The sequence below is a fragment of the Chiloscyllium plagiosum genome, unplaced genomic scaffold (genome assembly GCF_037043375.1).
Source record: "Chiloscyllium plagiosum isolate Xiang-an unplaced genomic scaffold, Cpla_swu_hap1 HiC_scaffold_2, whole genome shotgun sequence".
Classification (NCBI taxonomy): Eukaryota; Metazoa; Chordata; class Chondrichthyes; order Orectolobiformes; family Hemiscylliidae; genus Chiloscyllium; species Chiloscyllium plagiosum.
This window is the reverse complement of record NW_028270140.1, coordinates 35656033-35683963: the sequence shown is the minus strand read 5'-3', so window position 1 is coordinate 35683963 and position 27931 is coordinate 35656033. Positions and strand designations below refer to the sequence as shown.

General features: G+C 39.8%; 1 protein-coding gene across 1 annotated transcript; it reads right to left on the bottom strand.

The window, feature by feature from the left end:
- Positions 1-1962: 1962 nt before the first annotated feature.
- On the bottom strand, positions 1963-27931 carry scg5 (secretogranin V). Its single transcript, XM_043716112.2, has 6 exons — positions 27727-27931; positions 27158-27377; positions 10598-10747; positions 8187-8299; positions 6833-6889; positions 1963-2294 (listed from the first exon to the last, which is right to left on the bottom strand). The coding sequence occupies exons 2-6, from the start codon at positions 27369-27371 to the stop codon at positions 2196-2198; spliced, it is 633 nt and encodes a 210-aa protein (XP_043572047.2). The 5' UTR covers positions 27372-27377; positions 27727-27931; the 3' UTR covers positions 1963-2195.

Genomic DNA, 27931 nt, shown 5'->3' with positions numbered 1-27931 from the left:
AAAGCAGATTGGACAAGCTAATTTATCCACTGCAGTTCAGAAAAGTAAGAGATGATTGAAGCATAAAATCCTGAGGGTTCTCGGCGGGGTAGGTGTAGATGCTTCCTTTTGTGGGACTATCAAGAACTCTGGGTGGTTAAAAAGAACAGGTTGCCTATTTAAGATAAAGGTGAGGATTTTTCTCAGAAGGTCGTAAGACTTTGGATTTTTGCTTCCATCAGCTTTTGAGGAAGGCACTCTGAATATTTTAAGACAAAAGGTAGAGTGATGTTTGAAAAGCAAGGGGCTGAAAGGATATCTGGTAGCTGGGGATTGTAAAATAATCTCATCATGATCCTACTCTATGGCAAAGCAGCCTTGAGGGGCTGCTTCTACCTAATTCATGAATCACAAATCTTGTTTCTCAGTACAGCCACAATACTAACCCAGAGAAGTAACACTCCAACAATCTACTTATTGCTGGTGATCAAGTCATGGACAGGATCGTGATCACTGCTTTTGAGTGGCACCTGCTCAGTATTAACTGCTCCTGATTCTCCTTTTGGGTTCTGCCAAAGCCACACAGCTCCTGACTTCACTACAGTCTTAGTCCAAGCATGGATAAAAGAGCTAAACTCTTGCGGTGAGTGAGAGTGACTGTGTTTGGTAACAAGACTATGTTTAACAAATCAAAGATGGCAAAATTCAAGTTAGTAAGAACTGGGAAAAATTTTCCATGATTAGAATCATACCTACCACAAAGGGAAAAAAGATCAATTATCTTTGTCCCAAGTCATCACCCGAGAGTTCCTGGGGGTAATGTTCTAGGAATAACCACCTTGAGCAATGTTGAGTGCCCTTTGCAACACTTGTGGTCCTGATGCAGTCCATGTCAAAATGCAGCAAAACCTGAACAACATCTAGACTTGGGCTGAATAGTGTAGCACAAATGTCGCCTGCCACTTGTCGGAAATAACCATATCCAATGTGAGAATCTAACTGTCTTTCCTTGACGTTTAATGACACCAATGCAGATCAGTTCCCCATTGTCAATATCCTGGGATTTGTGTTTGAAACTGAACTTGACTAGCCATATAAACACTGTGGCTATGAAAACTGGTCAGAGGCTAGAAATCCTATAGTAAGGTCTGTCCATCATTTACAAGATACAAGTCATGAATGTGATGGAATGCCCACACTTCCCTGAATGAATGAATCTCCAACAAGGTGAAGCATGACAGCATCCAGAGCAGTAGTGTGCTTGATTGGTGGTTCATTCCCTACACCCTCATTGCACAGTAGTAAGAGTATGTACCGTCTACAATCTGCACTGCGGGAACTCATCTAGACTCATTGGATACCACCTTACAAACTCGCAGATGAATGGAAACACCACTGTCTTCAACTTGCCTTCCAATCTACGTTTCTGGAACTTCCCTTTTAAAGTACAGAGGAATTAAATGGAATTGAGGTGAGTCCTTATTTAATGATGGAGCAAACTTGAGACTACTCTTCCTAGTTTGTGTGTCAGTACACAAAGTATAAAAATGCACAGCAGGTCACACAACATCAGGAGTAGGAGAATCGACATTTCAGGCAGGAGCCCTTCATCAGGGCCACACTTTTCAACTGATCTCCAGCATTTGTAGTCCTCTCTTTCTTCCAGATCACAGTGTCTACCAATGCTCTTGATGCTTTTAGGAAAAAGTGGGCACTGGAGGGTGTAGAGTGCTTTATTTCCCCTTCCAACTCCATTTTGTTTTAGTCCTTTCTTTCACCTTCAATGTTGGCATACTGCCTTGGCTATAAACTGAACAACTGGAAACAGGTGATTTAATGATGGTGTGAATATGAGATTGCTATAGATGATTTGGTAGTGGGAAAGTCACTTCTGTGTGGAACTATGTCCAAATATAAAGAAAAAGTAGGAAGTCGGAGAAAATCATATGTCCAAAAATCAGTGAATGAAAACTTCCAGATGCGTTAGCTTAATTGTATTTTTATTACTATTGCAGTGGTGCTTTTATTAACACTTAATATAACTCTCAAGGCACTCTTATAAACCAAATCTACCACCATTACCATAGACACAACCTGATTTCTATTTTCTACCTAATTATCAACAGTGAACGCCATAGCTTTATGAATTTTGATGTGATGATTGATCCACATCCTATGCAACTAGATGTGGGATTATTTTAGATTTGGTAACTGATCTACTCATTGGCACCCCTGTCCTCTTCAGAGAAGTGCGGTGCTGATTTCTTGGCGACAACGTTGTTGAGTCTCTTCCCACGTAGATATGGATTCACACTCTGGAAACAAAAGATTTGTTTTAGTATCTAATGTCTATTGAAATAATATTGTTTAAACTTTACTGTGTTGTACTATTCTATGTTATCTGTTGGATGCGAGTCGAAACTGGTGTTAAGATCAGGGGACTGAAGGCTTATTGCCCTGCTGATTGCCACTTTAATGAGCCCAGCAGACAAATTAAGAGACTGAAGTGCTAGCACCTAAATGTTATACAAAGGACATCCTCTCCTAACAGTGACCAGTTGCTTGGGAATAAGCACTATTGTTTGCTGGTACAGAACATAATGAATGCTGAAAAAACATTTGTTGAAGTTTTTGATCTTGCATCTACCAAGACTATTCATACCAATTTAAGGAGAAAACCAACATCTTGTATAGTATAAATAATTTTCTTGCAAATTGTCCTGAGGATTGCAATTAAAAAAGCTTCGATAAATGTCATTTGTCAGCAATACTCAAATAATCACTGTGTTGATGTCTATTTCAAGCACTACTTAAAGATCTACTAGTGATTTCATGCTTACTGCTGGTGCTGTAGAAAATCTCTGAAACACAGCAGAAGATTTTGTGGGAACTTTCAGTCATGACTTCACTCAATGTTTATTCCAAGAATTATATGAGGATTCACAGACTAAGAGGATTCACAGTACTAAGTGCTGGGCTACTCTACAGCCCACAGATGACACCAAGAGAAAGGAGCAGCACACAAAGCCAAGCAGAGCAGCCAGACAGGAGAGTAGAGCAGGAGCTTGAGATAGCCTTGTTCCCCAACGTGAATAGACAGTATCCCTTCATCCCGGCACCTCTTCCACCAAGTTGTAACTTATCCCTCTGTCAGTGCGATCACAAAATTGAATTGTTATGTGTTTTGTTTGCACCTAAAATTTTGCTTATCTTTAGTCTAAAAGTTGAATTTGATCATTGAAAGGTTAGGCTTAACTGAAATACAGTTAATAATTCCTGTTTGACATCTTACTGTGTTGTTGACTTATGCTTCATATCAATCTAACAAATTGAATTGTATTGTCAATCCTTGTTGTGATTCCAGATTTCTGCAGCATTGTTGAAAAATCCTGATTTGTATAATCACTGCACTAAAGTCAATTTAAGATAAGAAGTTGAGCTCGTAAAAGTGATTAAGGTTTGTGAGCAAAGACATTTGTTCTTACACGGCAAACAAAAGGAATATGGTCAGGCTTTCTGCCCTTTTAGAATTAATTGCAAGCTTGGGCAGTTTGACACTGCTTTCTCCATGGCATTACCTCAGAACGGACACGCCAACAGGTTAGTACTCTTTGCCAATATATAAATTACTGTGATTGTTTGAAACCTGTCATTCTTACAATTATCCTGATGAATGCAAGACAGAAGGCTTCAGAAATATCTCGCTCTTCTCAGCAAGATTCACCACATAGGAAAATGTTTGAATTTCTGCCGAAGGTACAACCGTATTCAAATATCTGCATTTCTTCTAATAATTGAACATTTATTATTGTTGTACAAATAGTCATTTAGCTTGGGAGGGAATAGCTGCATGGTATTTAAACAGAAACTTCCTAAATCCAGCCATTTTATATATTAAACTTTGCATGATTGAAAGGTGGGGCAACAGGTGGCTGAGAAGTTAATACTGGTGCCTCACAGTGCCAGGGACTTGGGTTCAATCCCACCCTTGGGTGACTGTCTGTGTGCAGTTTGCATGTTCTCCCAGTGTCTGCGTGGGTTTCGTCTGGGTGCTTTGGTTTCCATCAGAAGTCCAAAGGTGTGCAGTTTACATGGAGTTGCCATGCTAAACTGCTCTTGGCATCCAGAGATGCATAGGTTAGTTGGATTAGCCATGGGATATGTAGGGTTAAAGGGTAGGGGCATGGATCTGGGTGGGATGCTCTTTGGAGGGTGAGTGGACTTGATGGGTCGAATGGCTTGCTTCCACACTATAGGGATTTTATGAGGTGACATTTTTTAATATTGTTTACCGGGAGGCTAATCAGACATCATTTGCATGCTTAAGTTCCAAAAATATGACCTAAGAAATCAAGCATGATTAGGTGTTCACAAATTCCCAATATCAATGGGTTCACAGTCTATGCTTAAGTGAAGTTGCTATGGAAAGCAAACAAGCAGCCACCTATTAAATTCTGACATACACTCTGTCCTGTGGGGGGCAGGAGTGCACCAGTAAACACAATTATAATACCAGGCTTTGATTTTTAAAATCCCCATCCTTGAGATGTTCACCATTCTACCAAAGGCAAATGGATTCCCTATTAAATTTATAGAGTGCGATTGTGACATTTACTGCAGTAGAGACTGCAGATTTGAAGAACAAACATTGATTATATTAAACCGTAAAGATTGAAAATTGATAAGGGTTTTTGCTTGGAAATATTTATTATTTCCGAGTCATGGCCCACACTGTATAATATTGACCTGAAATTGCCAATCAAAAATACTCCTTTGTAGATTGATGAGCACATTTCAGGTAAAGATTAAATATTGCTTTTTAATATATGTTAAGTACAATGTTCAAAACACTGCTCCTTGAAGGTACTCCACCAGCACTGTCAAAAAGGAGTTCTAGGATTTTTTAAAAAACTTCATTCTTTGCTTGTGGATGTCAAAAGCATGAACATTTTTATTATCCATCGCTAATCTCAATTGTAAATTAAGAGAATGAATGCACAGATCCTATGTAAACATTTTGATTTCTCAACAGAACAGAAAAAGGGGAAAATTCATATCAATTACTATGGTACAAAATATTTAGAAACATAATGGAAGGAGTGAGAAAAAACCTTCAGATATTCTAGAAGATGAGGAGTGTGACAAGAGCATAAAGTAACTTATTAGTAGTACAGAACATAAATATTGGTGAAAGGAAACAAAAACATGAAGGTTTTTGATATATTCATCAAGATTAGAACACAAGGAACCAGACTCAAAATAAAGGGCATCAATTTCTACAACATGAGCAGAAGGTGCTGATTGTAGGATTATCATTGCAACAGGATGCAAAAAGAACAGTTAATTGTTAATCTTCATTCTCAGAGCAAGCAGATAGATTTTGCTATTGGACAGCATCAAGTAATCGGGACTGTGCTTCGAATTATACCAGTAACCAATTTAAGTTCATTAGTCGGGTTTGCAATGTGATGCATTCATATGTACTGACAGCTACATATATCAATGCACAGTACCCTGTTTCAGATAGGCAAAAAGAATTTTTCATTGAGAAAAAGAAAGGCATGGGGTTTAATGGAAACTGCCTATATGGCTGTATTCCCATGGCAACACACTGACCATGAGCTAAGATTGACTGTTAACTGTTCTTGCTGTATCTCCATGGCAATGATTGCCCAACTAACCAGCATCCTGAACTCATCTTGTATGAATATATGCCCCTTTGTTAAAGTTTGTTTTTTGTGTTCTAGACCTGAAAAGCCTAAAGCCAAGGAGACACAAACACCGAGAAAAGACTGATTAATGTGGATTAGGTTGTGGCTTTGAAAGTTTTCCTCATGCTGGCATTCACATTTATTCAGAAGCCTACATAGAAAACTCAGGAGTTCAACACAGGGAACTCGCACAAGAAAATTTGAAATCAAATAGGTGCATTGAAATGTATAAATTACCAGTGTGTAATCATCCAGAGCATAATACATTTTCTTTTATCTTTCAATTTATTTTCACTTAAATCTTCACTATTTTTTCTCCTCCTCTTCTTCAGGAGTTAACTCACTTAGGGTATAATTCCATGGTCATGGACAATCCTGCAAATTAACTATTCCCATATGTTAAACTAGCAATAACTACAGACCTAGTTGTAACTCATTGCCTAAACATCTTCACAAACGTCATATCAAAATATATCATTCACTTTGGAGAGATTCTACCTGGCACCATTTGAAATAAAATAATCTCAATAAGGAAACCATTTAAACCAGTTATCTGCACCAGGCAGTGCACCTAATTCCTACACAAAATATGCCAACTACTGAAGTAGCTAAGATATGAAAAAAATATCAGCTACAATACAATGTTGTAGTCCTTGTCCCTGGCTCAGTCTAACATCCATCATGGACAGTATTAAATCCTGGGATACAAGAAAAACCTCCTCCCAATTCCTTAGTTTTTATACTGATACACACAGGAAGCCTTGTTCGGAACTCAAGCAAATATTTTCCCGATCTCCATGGTGTTGCTTCCTGATTTTTAGGACTTAATTTGAAGTCAAAAGAAATTTTGATTCTATGCAAATATTCTTCAAAGTTGACTTTTGATATATTTTTAAAAAGTTCTTCTTCGCTAAACTATGGAATCAAAGTGATCGTTAAATATTGACTTTTGCTCTCTTTGTTCCTCTACTCTTGAAACAGCAAGTGACTAATAATTTACAGAGTAGTCCATCTTGGAATAAGTGATAAAAATGCTCACAACCAGTTTATGGAATCATAGGGTTTGAAATAATATTCCGATCACCTCTGTGGTTACAGATATATCTAAATCAACCAGTGAAAAGAAAGTCTAAAAACATTACCCTTCTTCTCCGTCCTGGGTTGCCACCTTCCACATTTCCGTACATAACATTCTTGTTCTACAAAAGAATTTAGGCACAACTTTAAATATATTAACATATTTTATCTGTTTTATGCAATATATTACGTGCTAAAGCCCAGAATTTTCCTTATTGTTCCTTGCAAAAACACCTATGTAGCGTTGTAGCAACTATTAGAAACCAATTTATCAATGATATCTCTGATATTTTTACAAATAATGTTGGTCGATGATGATTAATGATGAGGTATTGAGTGACAGTTTTTAGCTTAAGAAAACAACAGATGATTGAAGGAAAGCTGTTTAGGAAACCATATCACAAATATACCAACGTCGTAGGAACAAAATGGCTTTGTCAAACCTGCATATTCAATTCTAAGTTTGGCACAATCCAGGGATTCACTTTTGTCAACTGGCCCAGGCAGGTTTGAGAATGGGCCATGTGCCATTTGATGCCACATTGACCAGGGTCTCCTTTAGAGCACAACTGACTTAGGAGATGTCATTGGATGCAAATACCAACACTTGTAGTCACATGCATTCATATACAAATTTTAGGTTCTCAGCCCATTCCCCAATGCTGTATTTTTATATACACGTATTTTCATTCATCAACTGAATTTACACTGGTATTTAGATTTAGCTTCTTGAAGTTTGGGGTCTTCAATCCATTAATAACACAACATGCTCTGTCAAATGATCTGCAAAGTTCAAAGTGTTAAAAGTTAATAGTGGGTGTAAAGTAGTTTAAATATACAAGCATTGCAAGAAAAAACATCCAACCAAGATATGGCAAGTCAGCAGTACCAGGGTGAGAGAAAGAAGCTGCTTTCATTTCTGTAAAATATTCCATCATATCTCTATCACTGGTCATGTATTCTCACTGAATCATCAATAACAGTGTGCTGAAAATATTTCTAAAAGATGCATTTCAATCTCTCTCCCCTTCAGTTGTTGATCCTCCTGTTTCTTTCCTAACTACATTCGTATTCATCTCCACCAATAAGAATATTGTGTTGCTACATCTTCAATCTTCTGATTTCAGTAAATTGTAATTTTATGAAATATGAATTAGTTAATGTGATAGTAATTCATGCTGCCACTGTCTGGGCTATCGAAATAATGTGATTTGTAGAACTCATGTGAGTTCTAAAGTGGTTAAAATGAACAGTGTGAATAAAACAGATGTACTTGGTGTACAGGATTCAGCTTCTCAAATGGTTACACCAGCAGAACTAAGTTGGTTTGGCCAAACAAGCTGCCAAATAAGACGGAGTACAAGTTGCAATTATGACCATATGGTTACGATTTGAAATGGAATCTATTCTCGGACTTACCCATTTTCCCATTGCAGAGTAATCATGCTGTGGATCAAAGAGGCGTTGGTGGGCCTGATAGTCACTGCTGAATTTGGCCGTGTCAGGAGTATCTTCGAGGCATCCGTCAGCAGCTAAAAACAATCAGGCGAGTTTCTGAGTCTGAGTCTTTCATCACCTTCTCCATCAATGCCAGTTTGAATTCTGTTCATTTCTAAGATGCAAGCACCTAAGTAAAATGCTCAGGTCTAGGACCTTTGTGATCTGTAAGACTAAGCTAATGCTTACCTTCACCAACATAACAATGGCTGGGCCATCGATTGAGTGATTTCTCTTCAGTATTTTAAAAACAATCAGAGTAATATCATTCCCTGCTCTCAACTAATATGTTAACTCCATTGGCCTGGATTTTGAGGTCAGCAGTGAAGTAACAGCATTTGCTAAAATCCTCGAACAAAGCTACCATGAAGGATCTAGGTACCTTGGTGGCATTGATGCCACCTTTCCTGAGGGAAATTTGATTCTGGCACCAATACTGTGTGTTTCTATTGCCAGTAATGGCACGTATGCCAAGCTGGTTAAGCAACCAATTTTCCTTTCTGTTTTAATCTCTCTTTGTATTGAGGAATCGTCATAGGTAGCAAACCAGGAAGTAAAACTTCCTAATCATTCTTCATTGTCAATCATTTCACAGACAGCAAACTAAACATCAGGCAAACACACTGGCTTACAGTGGAGTCTGAAATATCAGTAACAAGCCTTTTATAGAAAACTAAGTTTTACATTAAAAACTTAGATATTTTTAGTATAATGAAAAAGTTTGTTACTCCACAAATATTAAAATTTGTTTTACAGGGCCTGCTGCTCCACAATAGTAATTATGATCTAGTATGTGGTGCAGTGGTAGTGTCCCTACCTCTGGGCTAGGGGCTGGTTTCAAATCCCAACTGCTCCAGAGGTGTGTCAATAGCATCTCTGAAAGGTTGATGAGGAAAAGTATCTAGTATGCTGCTAAACTCCCATTTACACTCGAGTCAATAAACAGTGGTGTCATCAGAGATTTTTAAGGCACTAAAGAAAGTCATTTTCATTCAGGTGATTTTTAAAGATTTTCCACAGCAAGGATTTGACAGCATTCACTGGGGAAGAGCAAGGACTCACTGACAGGAAAAGCTCAGAATTTCCACACGTGCACCTGCCGATGCCAGAAGTAGTCTTTCCGATTCACGGTACAACAATGATGACCAGACCATTACCATAGCAACCGCAAAATTCAAACATTGATACAAGTTTGAACAACAGATAGGATGTATCTGTGACTGGACACCTATTTCCAATGGGGTTCTGCAGGTTTCAATGCAGGGGCCCTTGTTATTTGTGGTGTACAAGAATTATTTAGTCAAATGGAGGGGATTTGATCACGACGTTTGCAGATGACTCAAAGTTGTTAGGACGGTAAACAGGAGGATAGAAACAGATTGGTCAGGTGGGTGGAGCAGTGGCAAATACACCTGGGATGGCTAATAAAGCAAGGGATCACACTATGAATGATAGGACCCTATAAAGTATTAAAGATTGGGAATTTTAGCTCCCTGAAGATAACAGGTCAAGTAGATAAGGTGGCCACGAACATAAATGGGATACTTGCCTTTATTAGCTGAGACACAGAATACAGAAGAAGGGCAGGTATACTGGAACTGTATAAAAAGCTGGTTTAGGCCACACAGGAATACTGCTTGCAGTTCTGGTCACCACATGACAGGGAAGATGGGAGTGTACGAGAAAGAGTGCAAAGAAGATTTATCTGGATACTGCCTGGGCTGCAGGGACTGAACTATGAGGAAAGATTGAGTGGATCGAGCTTCTTTCCCTTGTCGTAGTGAAGGTTGAGGCGACTTGGTAGAGATGCATGACATTTTGGGACGCAAAGACAGGAGGCACTTTCTCCATCAATAAAGGAGTCAAGAACTGGGGCCTCATAGCAAGATTTAAAAGGCCAAGAGAATGTTTGAGGAGAAACATTTTCACCCAGAAGAGTGGTGGAAGTCTGAAATTCACTGCCTGAAGAAATGGTTAAGTCAGAAACATTTAAGTAGTATTTATATATCAGTCACATTGCCATAGCCTCCAGGACTATGGACTAATCTGGGAAAAAGGATTATTGTAGTCATATTATTGTGGACACAATCAGCCGAATGGCCTCCTTCTGTGCTATAAACATCCATGAGTCTATCTTATGCTCAATGAACAAACCCAGTCTTGAGTGAACTGCAGTAAATTATTCTTGCCGACATCAACAGTAAAGTTTAACAATGAGTAGCAACAATGTTGAATATGAAATATCACAGACATTAATTAAAAGTCATAAGTGTTCATTTGCTGTTCCATTTATACCTTTGCATCAAAGTGAAATCCTAAGCAATATGAGTTACCTTTTCTTCCCAAAGGGCAGGGGTTAGGTGGATCTGGATAGCCCTGGTCTTGATTGAAATTCTTTGGTATGTTATCTCCAGTCAGCTCAGCCACAATGTTGGGAATGTTGCCATAGGGACCCAAGTGTTGTAATCCTTCATGAGCACCTCCTAAAGTCAACACCAGACAGACAAAAGGCTTTGCTTCAGCTATATCTTACAACAGTATTCTGCTCCATGTACTGTTTAAGGACTATAACATTTATTCATGAGCATAGCACAAGACGTGTTCCCAATGCAATGGGAAAAACAAATCTAAATATTGAGGTGGGAATTTGAAACTGTGCACAGGAGAAACCCTTTAACAATCACGGAAAGCATGTCCTGCTGTATGTTTTTGGCATCCTTATTGAAACTGGTATACATCTTTACCAAGGAGAAGTGTGAAAACAAGCATTTCTTACCAAGTGATCATGCACTTCCCATTTTTCCTGAAGAATTGGAAAGACTCTTGAATTTGATCCCTCAGAACAGTACCTGAGTTTCTGGATTAATAGTCTAATATCTAGTGATAATATTAGTAATAATATAGTGGTTAGCACTAATGCCTCACAGCACCGGGGTACTGGGTTCAATTCTACCCGTGGGTGACTGTCTGTGTGGAGTTTTCACATTCTCCCTATGTCTGCGTGGGTTTCCTCCAGGTGCTCTGGTTTCCTCCCACAATCCAAAGATGTGCAGGTTAGGTGGATTGGCCATGCTAAAATTGCTCCCTAGTGTCCAAGGACGTGCAGGCTAGGTGGGTTAGCCATGAGAAATGCAGGGTTACAGGGGTTGGGTCTGGGTGGGATGCTCTTCAGAGGGACAGTGTGGACTCGATGGGCTGAATGGGCTGCTTCCACACTGTAGGGGTTCTATGATAACTCCTCCAGCATTCCCAAATTAGGTATAGAATATTGGTCATGGCTTCCGGTCACTATCTGGTAATTCCTGCTGGAAGTGCACATTAATCAGCAACAATAACAGGGCCTGACTATTCCATCCCTTGCTCCAACATCTCCAAAAAGGACCTGGGAAACACAATGGTAAAACAAACACGTTGGGATAGAGTAAGGGCTGGGAGATTTGGCAGAGATCATACTGATACATTTGAAAAGTCAGAAACCCTCAACAGGTCAAGCAGCTCCTGTTTCTCGCATTATCCATTTCAGATTTAGTGCATCCAAAGTAATCTAGCTGTAGTTTTTCTGTTTAATTTACTGCACTTTTCCTTCCAAGAGGTTCTGCTCTTTCTCCCTCAACTGGATTTTCATTCACCTCCTTTACCTTGTTCATCCTCATGGATTTCTGTTTCCCTTCTCGTGTTTGATCAGGTACTATTGCCTGACCTAATGAGTGTTTTCTATGAGGCTTGATATCTAATAAAGACTTCTGACATTTACTTGCAACATTTAGCAGACACACTTTTTAACTATAATAAAACGTACCAATTTGTGAAACAGATTTGTGGTCCTTGTACATAAGTGTATGCTGTTATAAATGGTATGTACGGTTCTCAACCACTTTATTTATGGGAGCTTGTAGTGTACAAATTGGTTGCTGGGTTCCCAGATTACCACTGAGTTAAAAATGTAAAGCGTTCTGGTGATCTTTAAGAGTGCTTTCCAGATGCAAAGCTCCTTGTTATTCTTCTCAAACTTCTGCTTCTAAGCAACCACCTCCGCTTCACACCTGTTTTATAAATATCCCACATAACCTTTCAGATGAGAGAATTCTTTTAAAAAAAATTAGTTATGCAATTTTATTTTGCTTTCCACTTAATTTCTGTGAAACCTGTTGCTGGGCACCGAAACAAGGCTTGGGTGAGGGGTGTAGTGAAATCTTTTAGTTGTGATCTTTGTTGTGTTTATTGTACATTGTCTGCAGTTGGCTGAATCTATGGTTGAGATTCTCAAAGTAGGGTTTAAAAATTCATGGAGACGGATTGGTCAAGGACCCAATTCGACACATGCTTTGGCTACTTTTGTTTGTCTGATCACCTGAAAACATCTCACACTCTCCCTCTGGGAGTCCGTAATCCACAAACTTTCCTGTGTAATTCCACTTTTTATCTTTGGAATTATGAGAACAACTGACACTTTGACAGTGTGTATTGGAGTGTACACATGGGTATATGAAAAATATCCGCATCACACTTTTAGAAGATAACCACATGAGGATTAAATACTGGCATATCACTGCTCATTTCAGACAGGAACAGCAGCTTGGACATATGCCACCAACATAATAAAATATCACCAGATGCTTCATAAGATTGTTAAAACAAACTCTGACTCCACTGAGCCATCTGAAAAGATACAAGGGCAGATGACCAAAGGTTTTATCAAAGAGAGATTATGAATATTTCACATGGGAAAAAGGAGGTCCACTCGGCCCTTCAAACCTGCTCTACCATTCGTGGCTAATCTGATTTTAACCTCAACTCCACATTCCTGCATATCTCCAAAACCCTTCATCCCCTTTGTAATCAAGGATCAATCTACCTATACCTTAAAAATATTGAAATATTCTGCATCCCTTGCCTTTTTGAGGAAGGGAATTTCAAAGACTCATAACCCTCAGATTAAAAAAAAAGTTCCCTCATCCCCATCTTAAATGGACAGCTCCTTATTTTGAAACTATGGTCCTAATTCTAGGTTCTCCCACCAGAGAAAACATCCTTCCCTGTCCACCTGGTCAAGTCCCCTCAGAATCTTATATGTTTCAATTACATCAACTCTAACTCTCCTAAACTCTGAGGATACAAACGTACCCTGTCTAACTTTTCCCCATAAGGCAGGGTTCGTTTTAAGGAGTGTGTCTCAAAGAAGGAAAGATTTAGGAAGACAATTACAAAGCTTAGAGCTTTGGCAGCTAAAGACGCAGTGACAAAATGCTAGTATGCACACAAGACCATAATTTGATCAGTGCAGGTATCTCAGAGGATTGTAGGTATTTATACAGATATAGGGAGTGTGGAGAGAAATGAAAACGAGGATACCAATTTTAAAATTGGGGGCAATGGTTAACGAACACAATGCCACTAGATGAACTGGATTTGGTACAATGTGGACCCAGGCAGAAGAGTTTTAGATGTTCTCAAATTAGAAGCTGGTATGCGGGAAAAGCTAAATGATGGTGCACACAGAGTCCACAGGCACACTATCCTGAGTCCACTGGCAAATGCCAGCAGGCAAGCTGATACGGATAGCCATGTTATGATGAAGGCAGCAAAGCAGCCTCTGTATTGGAAAGAATCAAAAGAACTGCAGATGCGGTAAATCAGAAACAAAAACAGAAGTTGCTGGAAAAGCTCAGCAGATCTGGCAGCATCTGAGAAGAGAAACCAAAGTTAGTGTCTGAAGGGTCACTAGACCCAAAATATTAACTTTGATTTCACTTCACAGAGGCTGCCAGACCTGCTGAGTTTTTCCAGCAACATTTGTATTGAAGAGCTTCATTTATAATCCTAGCATACTGTAGTATTGAAATTCACTTTAGAGAAAAACACTTAGACACTAATATAGCATAAATTAATTTATTATTGTTTAATTAATGGGTTGGTACGCCATTATTTAGTCCACTGTTTGAACGGAGATCTTATTGGTCATTTATAAGAAAGCGTTTATTTTCTTTTTAGGGATTATACCTTGAACTTTAAATTGGATAGCTAAAGAACTTAAAAGCCAGGAAAGTTTTGCAACTTGAAAATTAAGTGCTACACATTGCCGAGTTATGTGATACAACGTTATCTTCTGAAGCATTCAGAAAGTGAATTCAAGAACAAATGGCATCAATGTCCTGCTTGACAACAGTGCTCTGATTAACTGAGCTGCAGAATGTGAAACAGCTAAGAGCATTAGGGCAGCAAAGAGAACCAACCTGAGCTTACAAACTGGAAGGATCCATTTTTGTCCCTCCCCCTTTCTCTCTGGGTAGGAAAAAAAACAGAAAAATCAAGGAAACTTAACATAAAACAAGACCTAGGTCTATCTGGTCAGGCATCGAATTGAAGAACAACCATCACCCTACAGACAACAGTGTGTTATCTGTGCTATAAATAGCACAAAAGACTATTTAAACCCCACCCCGCTATCTTGAAATCTGGATTTTCTATCTTCAGGTTTTGGTTACCTCATCTATGTTGTTTTTCCACCTGTACTGTGTAAAACTGTAGTTTCTCTGTCTTCATTATGATTGTGTGGAGGTGCCAGTGTTGGACTGGGGTGGACAAAATTAAAAATCACATAACACCAGGTTATAGTCCAACAGGTTTATTTGGAAGCACTAGCTTTCAGAGCGCTGCTCCTTCATCAGGAAGCTAGTTGTGCTGGATCATAAGACACAAGATTTATAGCAAAATATTACAGTGTCATGTAATTAAAACAATAATGAACAAACCTAGATTGCTGCTAAGTCTTTCATCTTTTAGAATGGGTTGCATGTTTCGATACATTAGTATGTAAATCCCAGAACTTCTTTTAAGTCACATTCCTGAGATAACTTAAGTTATCTTTTGCTATAAATTCTGTGTCTTATGATCCTGCCCCACCTGATGAAGGAGCAGTGCTCTGAAAGCTAGTACTTCTAAATAGACCTGTTAGACTGTAACCTGGTGTTGTGAGATTTTTAACTTTAATTGTGATTGGGTATGTGTCTATTTGGGATTTTGAAGGTGTGTGGTTTAAGTTGTATAGTAGTAAGTTAGAAAAGCTTTTATTTCTCAGTCTTCTGTTAAACTAGTGAGTCACAAAAGCTAATTATTTTGTGATTTGGAGGTCCCGGTGTTGGACTGGGGTGTACAAAGTTACAAATCACACAACACCAGGTTATAGTCCAACAGGTTTAATTGGAAGTACACTAGCTTTCACAGCGCTGCTCCTTCATCATCCTTCACAACCACCTGATAAAGGAGCAGCACTCCAAAAGCTGGTGCTTCCAATTAAACCTGTTGGAATATATTGTGTGATTTTTAACTTAGTTATTTTGTTGTAACCTTGTGTGAGCAGCTTTTGTTCTGAGCAAGGATCAGTCAGTCAGTCGGGCAAGCTGGTCATTTCATTGGTTTCATTAGAATTTTATACATTTTGTGATGGTTTGTGCCACAGCGTGGTACAAATGTTGGCACACTTTTCCTGGTTTAATGTGACATATTTGAAAACACATCATACAAAGGCTTCATTTCAAAATTGGACACAGGACTACCATGTCATTGTGATACAGATTAAGCCTATAAATCACAATTAGAAATATTTACATTACAAATAAAAAAAATTGAGTGTAGCAAGAAACAATGGGAAAAATCAGCATTACTCACTGTATAATAACTTTGTCAGTTTAGTGGGTTATATTCATTGGAAATATAAATTAATGAATTTTTTTCTGCAAAAAGAGGGCTTTTTGAAGGATGCACTGACAGGAAACTTCACACATCAGGAACACAAATTAGAAAATCCCAAGCAAATCTCTGTTATCTTCCACAATCTACTACTATCACCAGCATGAGAACATGGCTCACAATGGTCTACTCTGAAGTGTATCAAATAGAAATGTCAAAAAATCTGAATGAAACTACCCGAACGTTGCAGCAGTCTCAGGCCAGAATTGATGTCACCACCAGGAATAGCACTTTCACGGTGCAACTTCAGACAAACCATATTTGTATCATAAACACACCAGTGTCTAATTTTGTTGAAGGTTATTTATAAACTTACTGTTATCAGACATAGAAATTGTTCAAACTTTAAGTCACATCCCAGCCAGGCCACTGGTATCTGCTTTGTTACAATTTATTTTAACGATATAGCATCTTTAATATAATAAAAGACATGATGATCAAATATTTAACAATTGGGGTGTGGGGGAGAAGATTCTGCATTGTAGAAGTAATTGTGGTCAATGTTAAACTTTATGTTGCTGATTTCTTTATGAAGTCTTTTTGTGGTTGGAAGCAAATGCAGCAATTGCTGTGGAGATGTGATTTTTGACTTGGAACTGCTTTCTCCTGTCTTTGAATTGCTGGACTAAATGAAAAGCTGATAGAATCAGGCTAGGGAATATCTTCTCTGAAGTGACATTTGAGCAAAAACAAAAATCAATCTCATTTTTCCGTCAGGTGGCTGTTCATTTTCCACGTCAATGTGCTAGGCCTCCACTGCCTACATCAGTTCACAACAAAAGAAATCCAGTCTCACACTTATCAAGCACATTTCACGACCTCAGCATTTCCTGAGTCCTTTACAGCTAGAGGTGTCATTTTTGTAATGTTGCACTGATATTATCTCGAAAGTGCAGCAGCCAATTTGCACACTGCAGCTTCCCACATAACAGCAACAATAGATCTATTGCTGGGAAGTATAAATATTGACTGATTTACCACAGATCATTCCTCTAATAATAACACATTGAGGTTAGAAAGGGCCTTGATTTAACTGCTCATCTAAAAAATCATACAGTAATATGAAGGAAGGGCAGGAGATGTTAACTCAGCACCTCAGGTCTGCACTGCTATTTAAAAAGATCATGGTTGGATAACATATATTGAAAATCCTGAAATAACAATTTAATGATTAATTTTCGGCTGCTATGCCTGTTTTACCATGAAAATGTACATAGGACACAATGAGATTAAGTCAAATTGGTTACCATTGAATTTGTTGGTTTGATTTTTGCGGAACACAAGGTTTGAGTGCATGAAAATAGGAAATGTCAATTCACCTGCACGAACAAGCTTGTATTCCTAAGGCAGGAGAAAAGCAATAAAATTACCTTCTCTTTCATTCTTCTGTGAGGCAAACAAAGCACATACTCACATCTGATTGCATAAGTAGCTTTTCCTGGAACAGTTGTCTAGCATGTGGCGTGACGGTGTCACACTGCACCAAGCGTGGCCAAGCAAGGACCTTTCTCACATGCACCACGCCCTCTGTAGGTGTATATGAAGAGCGACAGGTTGATAACCAAATGATTGGCCGCATTAAGCCACATCTTCCTTTGCCGTCAAATGGTACGCAAAGCCGTCCAGAGCCTCTGGTTCCAAGGCAGCCACTGCACCACCAGACCCCCATCCAAAACTAGAATGAAGCCTACGGTGCTGTGGGGTCAGGTAGCATGCCAATGCAGCAATATATTTGATCATCAAGACACACCCAGGAAGAATTTCATTAAGGGAACGTTAAAACATGTTCTGATTTCAGAATAACAGGGGCCTTGAAACAGCATAAGGATCCCACCTGTGCAATGTTAATCAACTACGTGGAGTGCTTGGAACAGTCAAAGAGGGCATTTGAAACAGTTAATCGCAGACAGTGATGAAGGTTTTCTAAGATTACAAAGGGATCTTGATCAAATGTGTTAGTGGGTTGAAAAATGGCAGATGGAGTTCAATCTGGATAAATTTGAGGTATTGTATTTTGACACAACAAACAGGGGCAGGACTTATACAATTAAGGTAAGGCCTTGGGCAGTTTTGCAGAACAGAGGGACCTAGGGGCTCAGGTACATAGTTCTTTGAAGTTTGCGTCACAGGTAGACAGGATGATTAAAAAGGAGTGTAGCATTCTTGCCATCATTGCTCAGAACTTTGAGTATGGGAGTTAGGAAAAAGTGAGGACTGCAGATGCTGGAGATCAGAATCGAGAAGTATGGCACTGGAAAAGCACAGCAGGTCAGGCAGCATCATAGGAGCAGGAGAGATTATGTTTCAGGCATGAGCCCTTTGTCCTGACGAAGGACTAATGCCCGAAACATCAACTGTCCTGCTTCTCAGATGCTGTCTGATCTGCTGTGCTTTTCCAGCACCACACTTTTCAACTACGGGAGTTGAGAAGTTATGTTGAGGTTGTGCAGGACATTGGTGAGGCCTCTTCTGGGATACTGTGTCCAGCTCTAGTTGGAATGTTATAGGAAGGATATTATTACGGTGGAGAGGGTTCAGAAGAGATTTATTAGGACATCGCTGGAAATGAAGGTTTGAGTTATAAAGAAAGGCTGGATAGTGGAGTACAGTATAAGAGGTTGAGAGGTGGCCTTATGGAGGTTTATAGAATCTTGGGGGGACATAGAGGAGGTTATGGTAGGTGTCTTTTCTCTAAGATGAGGGATTTCAAGACTAGCAGGCATATTTTGGAGGTGAGAGGGGAGAGATTTTAAAAAGACATGACGGACAATTCTTTTATACACAGGGTGGTTTGTGTGTGGAATGAACTTCCTGAGCAAGTGCTGGATGTATAGGCACAGTTAAAATGTTTAAAAGACACTTAGGTAAGTAAATGAATTGGAAAGATTTGGAGGAATATGGGCCAGGAGCGGACAGGTGGGAATACTTTAGTTTGGGATTATATTCCGCATGGACTGGTTGGAACGAAGGGTGTGTTTCAGTGCTGTCTGACTCTGTTTGCCCATGAGGGTGATGCCATCGTTAACCCTTCACACAGCTAATCATGCAGGGAATAACCAGTGCCTCATCATTACAGGTTCTGAGGGCTATAAGAAAGACACATTTATCTTTTGTTCCTTGTGGACAGTCGGACATGGGCCAACATGTCAGAAATTACAATTGTTTTTCTGAACGTTCCATCAGTTCTCCAGATATGAACAGATACAAGATATAGCCAGCTGGGTTGGGTAAAGGAATGTGCAATTTTTTTAGTATCCTAGCTGAGTAAAGGCAGATAGCTGGCAGGAAAGTACCAGTGTTTCTGTAAGTTAAAATAAAAACGATTGAGGGACAGGTTTGAGAACTGAATGGTTGATTCAGCTTTGTGAGTATCATCTGAGTAACTGGATGTGTAAATCTTTGGCCTCATAGTTTAATGTAAGACCCAGTGGATGAAAGCGGTCAGTCACCCTGTAGTTTAAAACACAAACTGGGTTGGCAGTTTTCAGCCACATTTCACTTCTGTAATTATTGACATGGGGTCACGAAACACTTAATTTGCAAGATAAGTTTTCCATTGATAGGTCCTCATAAGTTATTAGTATTAATTAAAGTATATTGTAAGTCTTAATTGCTTGTTATTTCCAAAATGGAACTAGGTAAAAACAAGGGCTGCAGATGCTGGAAACCAGATTCTAGATTATAGTGGTGCTGGAAAAGCACAGCAGGTCAGAAGTCCATTGGAGCCAGTTTGAGAATATTGTAGTCTTGTATCTTTGCCAGTGTTATCATTTATTCTATTCAAGTCTCAACCCTCACAGATTTCAAACGTTTACAGCTGATCTGATAGTTGGGGATCTACTCTCTTGCCTTTGTCTCCTTTTAGTCTATTATGTATAAATGTCACCTCCATCTGTTCAGGCAGTTCCTGGGGACTGCACTGAAGTGTCAGCCTAGAATTCATCTTTCAGTCTCTGGAGTGAGATTTGAACCAGCAACCGTCTGACTTGGATGTTAGAGTTCTACTTCTGAAATGATATTAAGCCTTTGCATAAGTGTTGAATATATCAAGTATACAGACTAATGGTTGAATGTTTAAACTTGATTGTATGAAACCTATTTCAGGTGTATCTGCTGGGGTATCCAGTTAAGTTAGTAGAGTTCCTATACAAGTGCCTGAACACTACATTTCCAATTATGCTTAATTGTTTGTATGCAGTAAGAAAGAGGATTCTTGTGGTGCTGTGATAGTGTCCCTTCCTCAGAGCCAGGGTTCAAATCCCACCTGTTCCTGACGTGTGTAATACCATCTTAAAATAGGTGGATTAGAAAATTAGGTTAAATAAAAACATTTTTAACAACAAGTCACCTACTAGCTTAACAGAAAAAGCTTACCAATATTTACATAGTGCAAGCTTACTTGACCGTTTATGGAAAGTATTTCACTCTGCAACATCATGTGAAATTGTGGCATTTTGCTATTTGCTTGTTTTATGATCAACGTTTATAACTAAATATCAGAAATTCAACTTTGGATTCAAGCTTCATTTTAACATTACTTAATATTTCAATGAGTGGGGTCATGCTTTCAAAGAACCAAGAACAGTACAGTGTAGAGACAGGGCCTTCAGCCCACCATGACTGATTTGACATATGATGCCTTTCTAAAATAAAAATCTTTTGCCTCTACACAATCTGTATCCCTCTATTCCCTGCTCATTCAAATATCTGTCAAGATGCCTCTTAAACATTGCTATTGTATTCTCCTCCACCATCTCCTCTGGCAGTTCATTCCAGGCATTTACCACCCTCTGTGTAAAATTCCTGCCTTTCACATCTTCTTTAAACTTAGCCCCTTAAACATTAAACCCATACCCCCTGCATTTCTACCCCAGGAAAATGACTCTGACTATCCATTCTATCTTTGTCTCTCATAATTTTGGAAGCTTCTATCAGGTCACTCCTCATCCTTCAATGTTCAAATGAAAACAAACCAAGTTTGTTCAATCTCTCCTCACAGCTATTACCATCAAAACCAAGCAACATCCTGGTCAACCGTTTCTGTACCCTCCACATCATTCTTGTAGTGTGGTGACTGGAACTGTATACAATATTCCAAATGTGGTCTAAGTAAAATTCTATATAGCTGCAACATGATTTGCCAAGTTTTATGTTCCATGCTCCAACCGATGAAGTCAAGCATGGAGCACCTTATCCATTTGTGTTGCTACTTTCAAGGAACTGCGGACTTGTACACCTAGATCCTTCTGTATGTTGATGCTATTAAGGATTCTGCCATTTACTGTATACTTCCCTCCTGGATTAGTTCTCCCTAAATGAATCACCTCATATTTGTCCAGATTAAACTCCATGTGCCATTTCTTAGTCAATGTATATTCTGCTGTATCCTCTAGTAATCCTTCTTCCTTTCTGCAGCTCCCCAATCTTTATGTCATCTGCAAACTCACAAATCAGGCCTCCTATATTCTCCTCCAGTTCACTTATATATATTACAAATAACTGGGGTCCCAGCACTAATCCCTGTGGAACACCACTGGTCACAGAACTCCAGTCATAGACACGCTGTTCCACCACTACTCTCTGTCTATGACCAAGCCAGTTCTGTATCCATCTTACCAACTTGCCGTGGATCCCACATGACTCCATCTTTTGTATCAGCTTGTCATGCGGGATCTTGTCAAAGGTTTTGCTCAAGTCCATATTGGCACCATTCACCGCCCTGCTCTCATCAATCATCTTAGTCACTTCCTCAAAAAACTCAATCAAGTTTGTGAGACATGACCTTCTCCACGCAAAGCAATGCCTATTGCTAATAAGTCCATATTTTTCCAAATGTGAGTAAATCCTATCCCTAAGAATCTTCTCCAATAATTTCCCTACCAGTGACTAAGGTACATCGGCCTGTAATTTCCTTTACCTTTAAACAAAGGAATAATATTGGCTATTCTGCAGTCCTCTAGAACCTCTCCTGTGACTAAAGATGATACAAAAGATTTTGAAGACGACCCCAGCAATTTCCTCACCTGCCTCTCTCAGCACTCTGGGATAGATCCCATCAGATCCTGGTGTTTTGTCCACCTGAATGCTTTTCAAAATACCCAATACCTCCTTTTTTTTTACTTTGACATGCCCTAGAACAACAACATACACCTGAGAGTCAGTATCTATCATGTCCTTCTCTTTATGAATACTGATTTATAAGTACTGATGCAAAGTATTTGTGAAGGATCTCCCCCATTTCCACCATATCCATGAATCAATTCCTTCCTTTGTCCTTCAGTGAACCTACCATTTCCCTAGCCACCCTGTTACTCCTTATATATGTATAATTCGCCTTGGGATGTTCCTTAATTCTGCTTGCAAAAGACATTTCATGGCCCCTTTAAGCCCTTCTAACACCTTGTTGGAGTTCTTTCCCGCTATCTTTGTACTCTTGCTACGTCGGTCTTCAGTTTCCTAAAACTTTCATTTATCCTTTTAACTAAGCTCTCAACTTCTCTCCTCATCCAAGGTACCCGAATCTTGTCATCCATCATTTTCACAGGAACACACTGATCCTGAACTTCAACCAACTGGTCTTTAAAAAATTCCCACATGCCAGATGTGGATTTACCTCAAACGCCCTTTGGAGAAGATTCTTATGGACAGGATTTACTCACATTTGGGAAAATGTGGACTTATTAGCCAGGTTAGGAATATATCAGAGTCGTGCTTTATCTTCATCTTCATGCCAAATGTAGCTGCAATATTTGTTCCCCAATGATTAGCTGAAGAGAAAGAACATTCTTTTAAAAAAATCACATCATGGGCCAACTTAGATTTTATCCAGAGGACTTTCTTTGCATTCATAAGAGTGCTGTCATCTTTAAATAGGTACTCTCTTCATGAAAGGGTTTGCTGATCCCTTTTTCATGTCGTTACAAATCCATGAGGGTAATGACTTATGCCTACAGCTTTATGTTACAACCAGTTCACAATACAGAACTAAATCACGTCATGGAAATTCTTGATCTGTTTCTTTCCTGAACAATGAAATGTTTGACAGGTAACATAATGAAGAAACTACCAAGGAGACCCCCTCAATAAGAACCTGAACTGTTCAATAATCAAAATGGCTCCTGACATTTCAATGTTTTTGTCTGAAGGAGATATATAAACATGATGTTTACACTGTTCACATGTGCATGGCTTGTTTCTTTCAGCAGAGGTTGTTGATCCATGGTCAAAAAAGTCTTAGCTTTAACATTAAAAATACCAGACATAAGAAAAAGCCAAAATGCTTTGCTCATGGTGGAAGGTGTGCCTTTGTTGGTAGCGTGGATTAATACTATTTCAAATTTTAAAAAATTATTTGCATACACTATAAAGCACATAAAGAGACACTGTAGGGTTTTGAGTTAGGATGTGTGTCCATCTGATATTTAACTCTGTAAATTTCTTTGCCCCATATTTTGCATAACCTCAATATTTCTCAATTGAATAAAACAAATTTCTTTGATATCTCTTTGGAACGCTCATCATTTCCTTTGGTCCTGCTTTCTTTGAAATAATAATGTAGGATTAATTTAACATTAAACTCAACAGATTTACAACCCAAGTTGAAGAGCGCGGTGCTGGAAAAGCACGGCCAGCCAGGCAGCATTCGAAGAGCAGGAGAGTCAACATTTGGGGCACAAACTCTTCATCAAGATGAAAACGTCCTGATGAAGAGCTCATGCTCAAAACATTGACTCTCCTACTCCTCGGATGCTGATCTCCAGCCTTCACTTTCTCCAGGTTTTTAACCCAAGGGAAGGTTCTGCTGGCTTTTTGCTGGATAAATCCAAAATTAACTTGACTGCTGCACGCACCCTCCATAACTTTATACCTACTGCTGCTTCAAGTATTTCCCTTTATGAGACAGTTGAGGCAGAGATAAAGCAGTCCAAATCTATATGCAAAGTAATTTATCTTCAATTTCCATGATAATCTCATCACTGACCCTGCCACCAATGGAAGCAGCCTTGGCCTGTTAGCTGTTCCACCTTTTCTGATGAAGGATGATCTTTGACGATCTGATAATAAACAAGCAGTTAGACAGTGCTGATGGGGATGACGGCAGTCATGACAAAGCATTATTAGACACTTGAGTGGTATAAATATTGGCACAGAAAGGCCTTGGTATTGTATATTTTATGAAATTGTCGTCACAGGTATAGAAACTGGCTTTGTGTCTGGAGATACTGGCTTCAAGAGTGTGATGTGCAAAAAGGATAAAAGCCATAGATAGATAATTGAGGGATTCTTCAGGTGACAGGAAAGAAGAGCAGCTTATACTACAGCTGTCAAAACGTGTGGTGCTGGAAAGGCACAGCCAGTCAGGATGAAGGGCTTATGCCCAAAATGTTGATTCTCCTGCTCCTCGGATGCTGCCTGACCTGCTGTGCTTTTCCAACACCACACATTTCAACTCTGATCTCCAGCATCTGCAGTCCTCTCTTTCTCCCAGTTGATTTATATACTACAGCTGTGTTGACAGGCCCTGGCTTGGAATTTGGAAAATCGTTCATATTTTACTGTCACGAGACCAAAATCCTGGCACTCCATTCCTCAAGGTACTGCTGGTCTACCTCCTCTCCACAGAACACAACAGTTCAAGAAGGCCACTCCCCATCACCTTCTCAAAGGCAATCAGAAATGGGCAATAAATGCTGACCCAGCCAGGTATGCAGCATATCTCATGAACGGATTTTAAAAAAATTATGATGGTATTTGGAAGCAGGTACCAGGGCACTGTAGGATTTTCAAGAAGAAAGGGAAGCTGAAGATGGGGCAATGATTCAGAGAAGACAGACAGCCATTTCTTGTGGAAAGGGTTCATTAACAATGTCATTCAATAAAATAACCAAGAATGCTGGCTCATTAAGTGTTGACTAGAAAGGATATTTCGGAGACAAGAGTTGGTTTCGTCAAAAGGGCAAAGTCCACAGTGAAGTTGGGTGCGATCACACCAGTCAATATAAAGTGGTGGGATTCTCTCATTATTTCAGCTTCATACCAGTTTTTGTATTACAATCTGTTAAATTATTTCAATAAACTGGCCCAAAGGTAGAAGACAGAGGGTGGTGGTGGAGGGCTGTGACCAGTGAAGTGCCACAAGGATCGGTGCTGGGTCCATTACTTTTCATCATTTATGTAAATGATTTGGATGTGAGCATAAGAGGAGAAAGTGAGGTCTGCAGATGCTGGAGATCAGAGCTGAAAATGTGTTGCTGGAAAAGCGCAGCAGGTCAGGCAGCATCCAGGGAACAGGAGAATCGACGTTTCGGGCATAATCGACGTTTCGGGTCCTGAAGAAGGGCTTATGCCTGAAACGTCGATTCTCCTGTTCTCTAGATGCTGCCTGACCTGCTGCGCTTTTCCAGCAACACATTTTCAGCTGTGAGCATAAGAGGTATAGTTTGCTTGGAGATAAGTTTGGAGATGACACCAAAATTGGAGGTGTAGTGGACAGCGAAGAGGATTACCTTAGATTACAACGGGATCTTAACCAGATGGGCCAATGGTCTGAGAAGTGCCAGATGGAGTTTAATTTAGATAAATGCGAGGTGCTGCATTTTGGGAAAGCAAATCTTAGCAGGACTTACACACTTAATTGTAAGGTCCTAGGGTGTGGTGCTGAACAAAGAGACCTTGGAATGCAGGTAGATAGGATAATGAGGAAGGTATGCTTTCCTTTATTGGTCAGAGTATTGAGTACAGGAGTTGGGAGGTCATGTTGCGGCTGTACAGGACATTGGTTAGGCTACTTTTGGAATAGTGTGTGCAATTCTGGTCTCCTTCCTATCAGAAAAAGGTGAAACTTGAAAGGGTTCAGAAAAGATTTACAAGGATGTTGCCAGGGTTGGAGGATTTGAGCTGTAGCGAGGGGTTGAATAGGCTGGGACTGTTTTCCCTAGAGCATCAGAGGCTGAGGGGTGACCTTATAGAGGTTTACAAAATCTTGAGGGGCATGGTTAGGATAAAGAGACAAAATCTTTTCCCTGGGGTCAGGGAGTCCAGAACTAGAGGGCATAGGTTTAGGGTGAGAGGGGAAAGATATAAAAGAGACCAAAGGGGCAATTTTTCACACAAAGGGTGGTGCATGTATGGAATGAGCTGCCAGAGGAAGTGGTGGAGTCTGGTGCAATTGCAACATTTAAAAGGCATCTGGATGGGTATATGAATAGGAAGGGTTTGGAGGGATATGGGCTGGGTGCTAGCAGGTGTAGTAGATTGGGTTGGGATATTGGGTTGGCATGGACAAGTTGGACTGAAGGGTCTGTTTCCATTCTGTACATCTCTATGACTCTAAGAAACAATTTACAATGATGTTGCCAGGGTTGGAGGATTTGAGCTATAGGGAGAGGCTGAATAGGCTGGGACTGTTTTCCCTGGATCGTCGGAGGCTGAGGAGTGACCTTATAGAGGTTTATAAAATCATGAGAGGCATGGATAGGGTAAATAAAGTTTTTTTCCCTGGGGTGGGGGAGCCAAGAACTAGATGGCAGAGGTTTAGGGTGAGAGGGGCAAGATTTAAAACAGACCCAAGGGTAACCTTTTCATGCAGAGGGTGGTGCGTGTATGGAATGAGCTGCCAGAGGAAATGTTGGAGACTGGTACAATTGCAGCATTTAAAAGGAATCAGGATTGGTATATGAATAGGAAGTATACAGAGGGATATGGACAAAGTACTGGTAAATGGGACTAGATTAGATTGGGATATCTGGTCGGCATGGATGAGTTGGACTGTAGGGTGTGTCCGCATGCTGGACATCTCTATGAACCTGATTGTTGGAGCAGACACAGAAATAGGCCATTTGGCCAAACAGGGGTTATGTCCTACACAATCTCCTTCTATTCCATTTCTGTCAGTATGTCCTTGTCTTTCCATTTCTTGTTTTTTCCAACTTCCCTAGAAATGCTTCAAAACCATTCACGTCCATCTCTCCCTGTGATCGCCAATTCCAGTCTTTTAAATTCCCTATTAAAAGGTTGAGAATATAATCTTATCTTGCATTCATGATATTTTCCAGGACTTGCTTTTCATTTACAAACCTAAGGCGCAAGGAAAATCCCTAAGTTACCTTTTCCCCGTTTTGCAGAATACTGTCTGAAGCGGTTACCTTCAATGCTCTGTGGTCCGACCAGATTCGTGGCTTGATGGGCTGGATATTCCACTCTGGGCCTAGCGATGCCTAACTGCTCCATGACTCCATGCAGTAATCGTTGAATGTCTGCTTCAGACACTTTGTCCGGATCCCTGGAGCTGTGACCTGTAGTTAGAGCCCAACCGAGGACGGTCAGCGTCACTGACTTGATGAGGATTGGAGACAACATGGTAACCTAGAGGGAGAGAGACTGAGACTGAGACTGACTAATATCTGGGAGAATTTCCGCCATTTACTGCGGCCATCGGAAATTAAATCAGAGAAACAACAGGGTGATGATCAGTGAAGTACGCGACAATAAATTGCAGTCGGAGAGTTGGGTGTTACTGCATCAAATAATACTAAACGCTTGAATATTGCTGAAGAGCGAATCTACATCACATTTTTATCCTTCGCTCATGCATTTAAAGCAATTACTGCAACATTAAACTTATTTTTCTCACATCTAGTTTCATTTAACCTAAGATGTACAGAGTTTAAGATTTACAAAATGCAGCAGTGAGGACTGAGATCAGGTACGTTACCTTGCCTTCTTTGAAAGAGAGGTGTTGGTGTTATTTTCACAGTTTCAGCTGGCTCCTATGATCTTCCGTGAATAATTAATCTGCTGTTGCCTAGGCAGCAGGACAGAGACATCGCCTGGTAGCCAATTGGTAGAGCCCCTGCTGCAGTGAAGTTGCTATTTGCTTTCGCTGAAGGCAACAAACTGGAACAACAGCGAGACCTTTT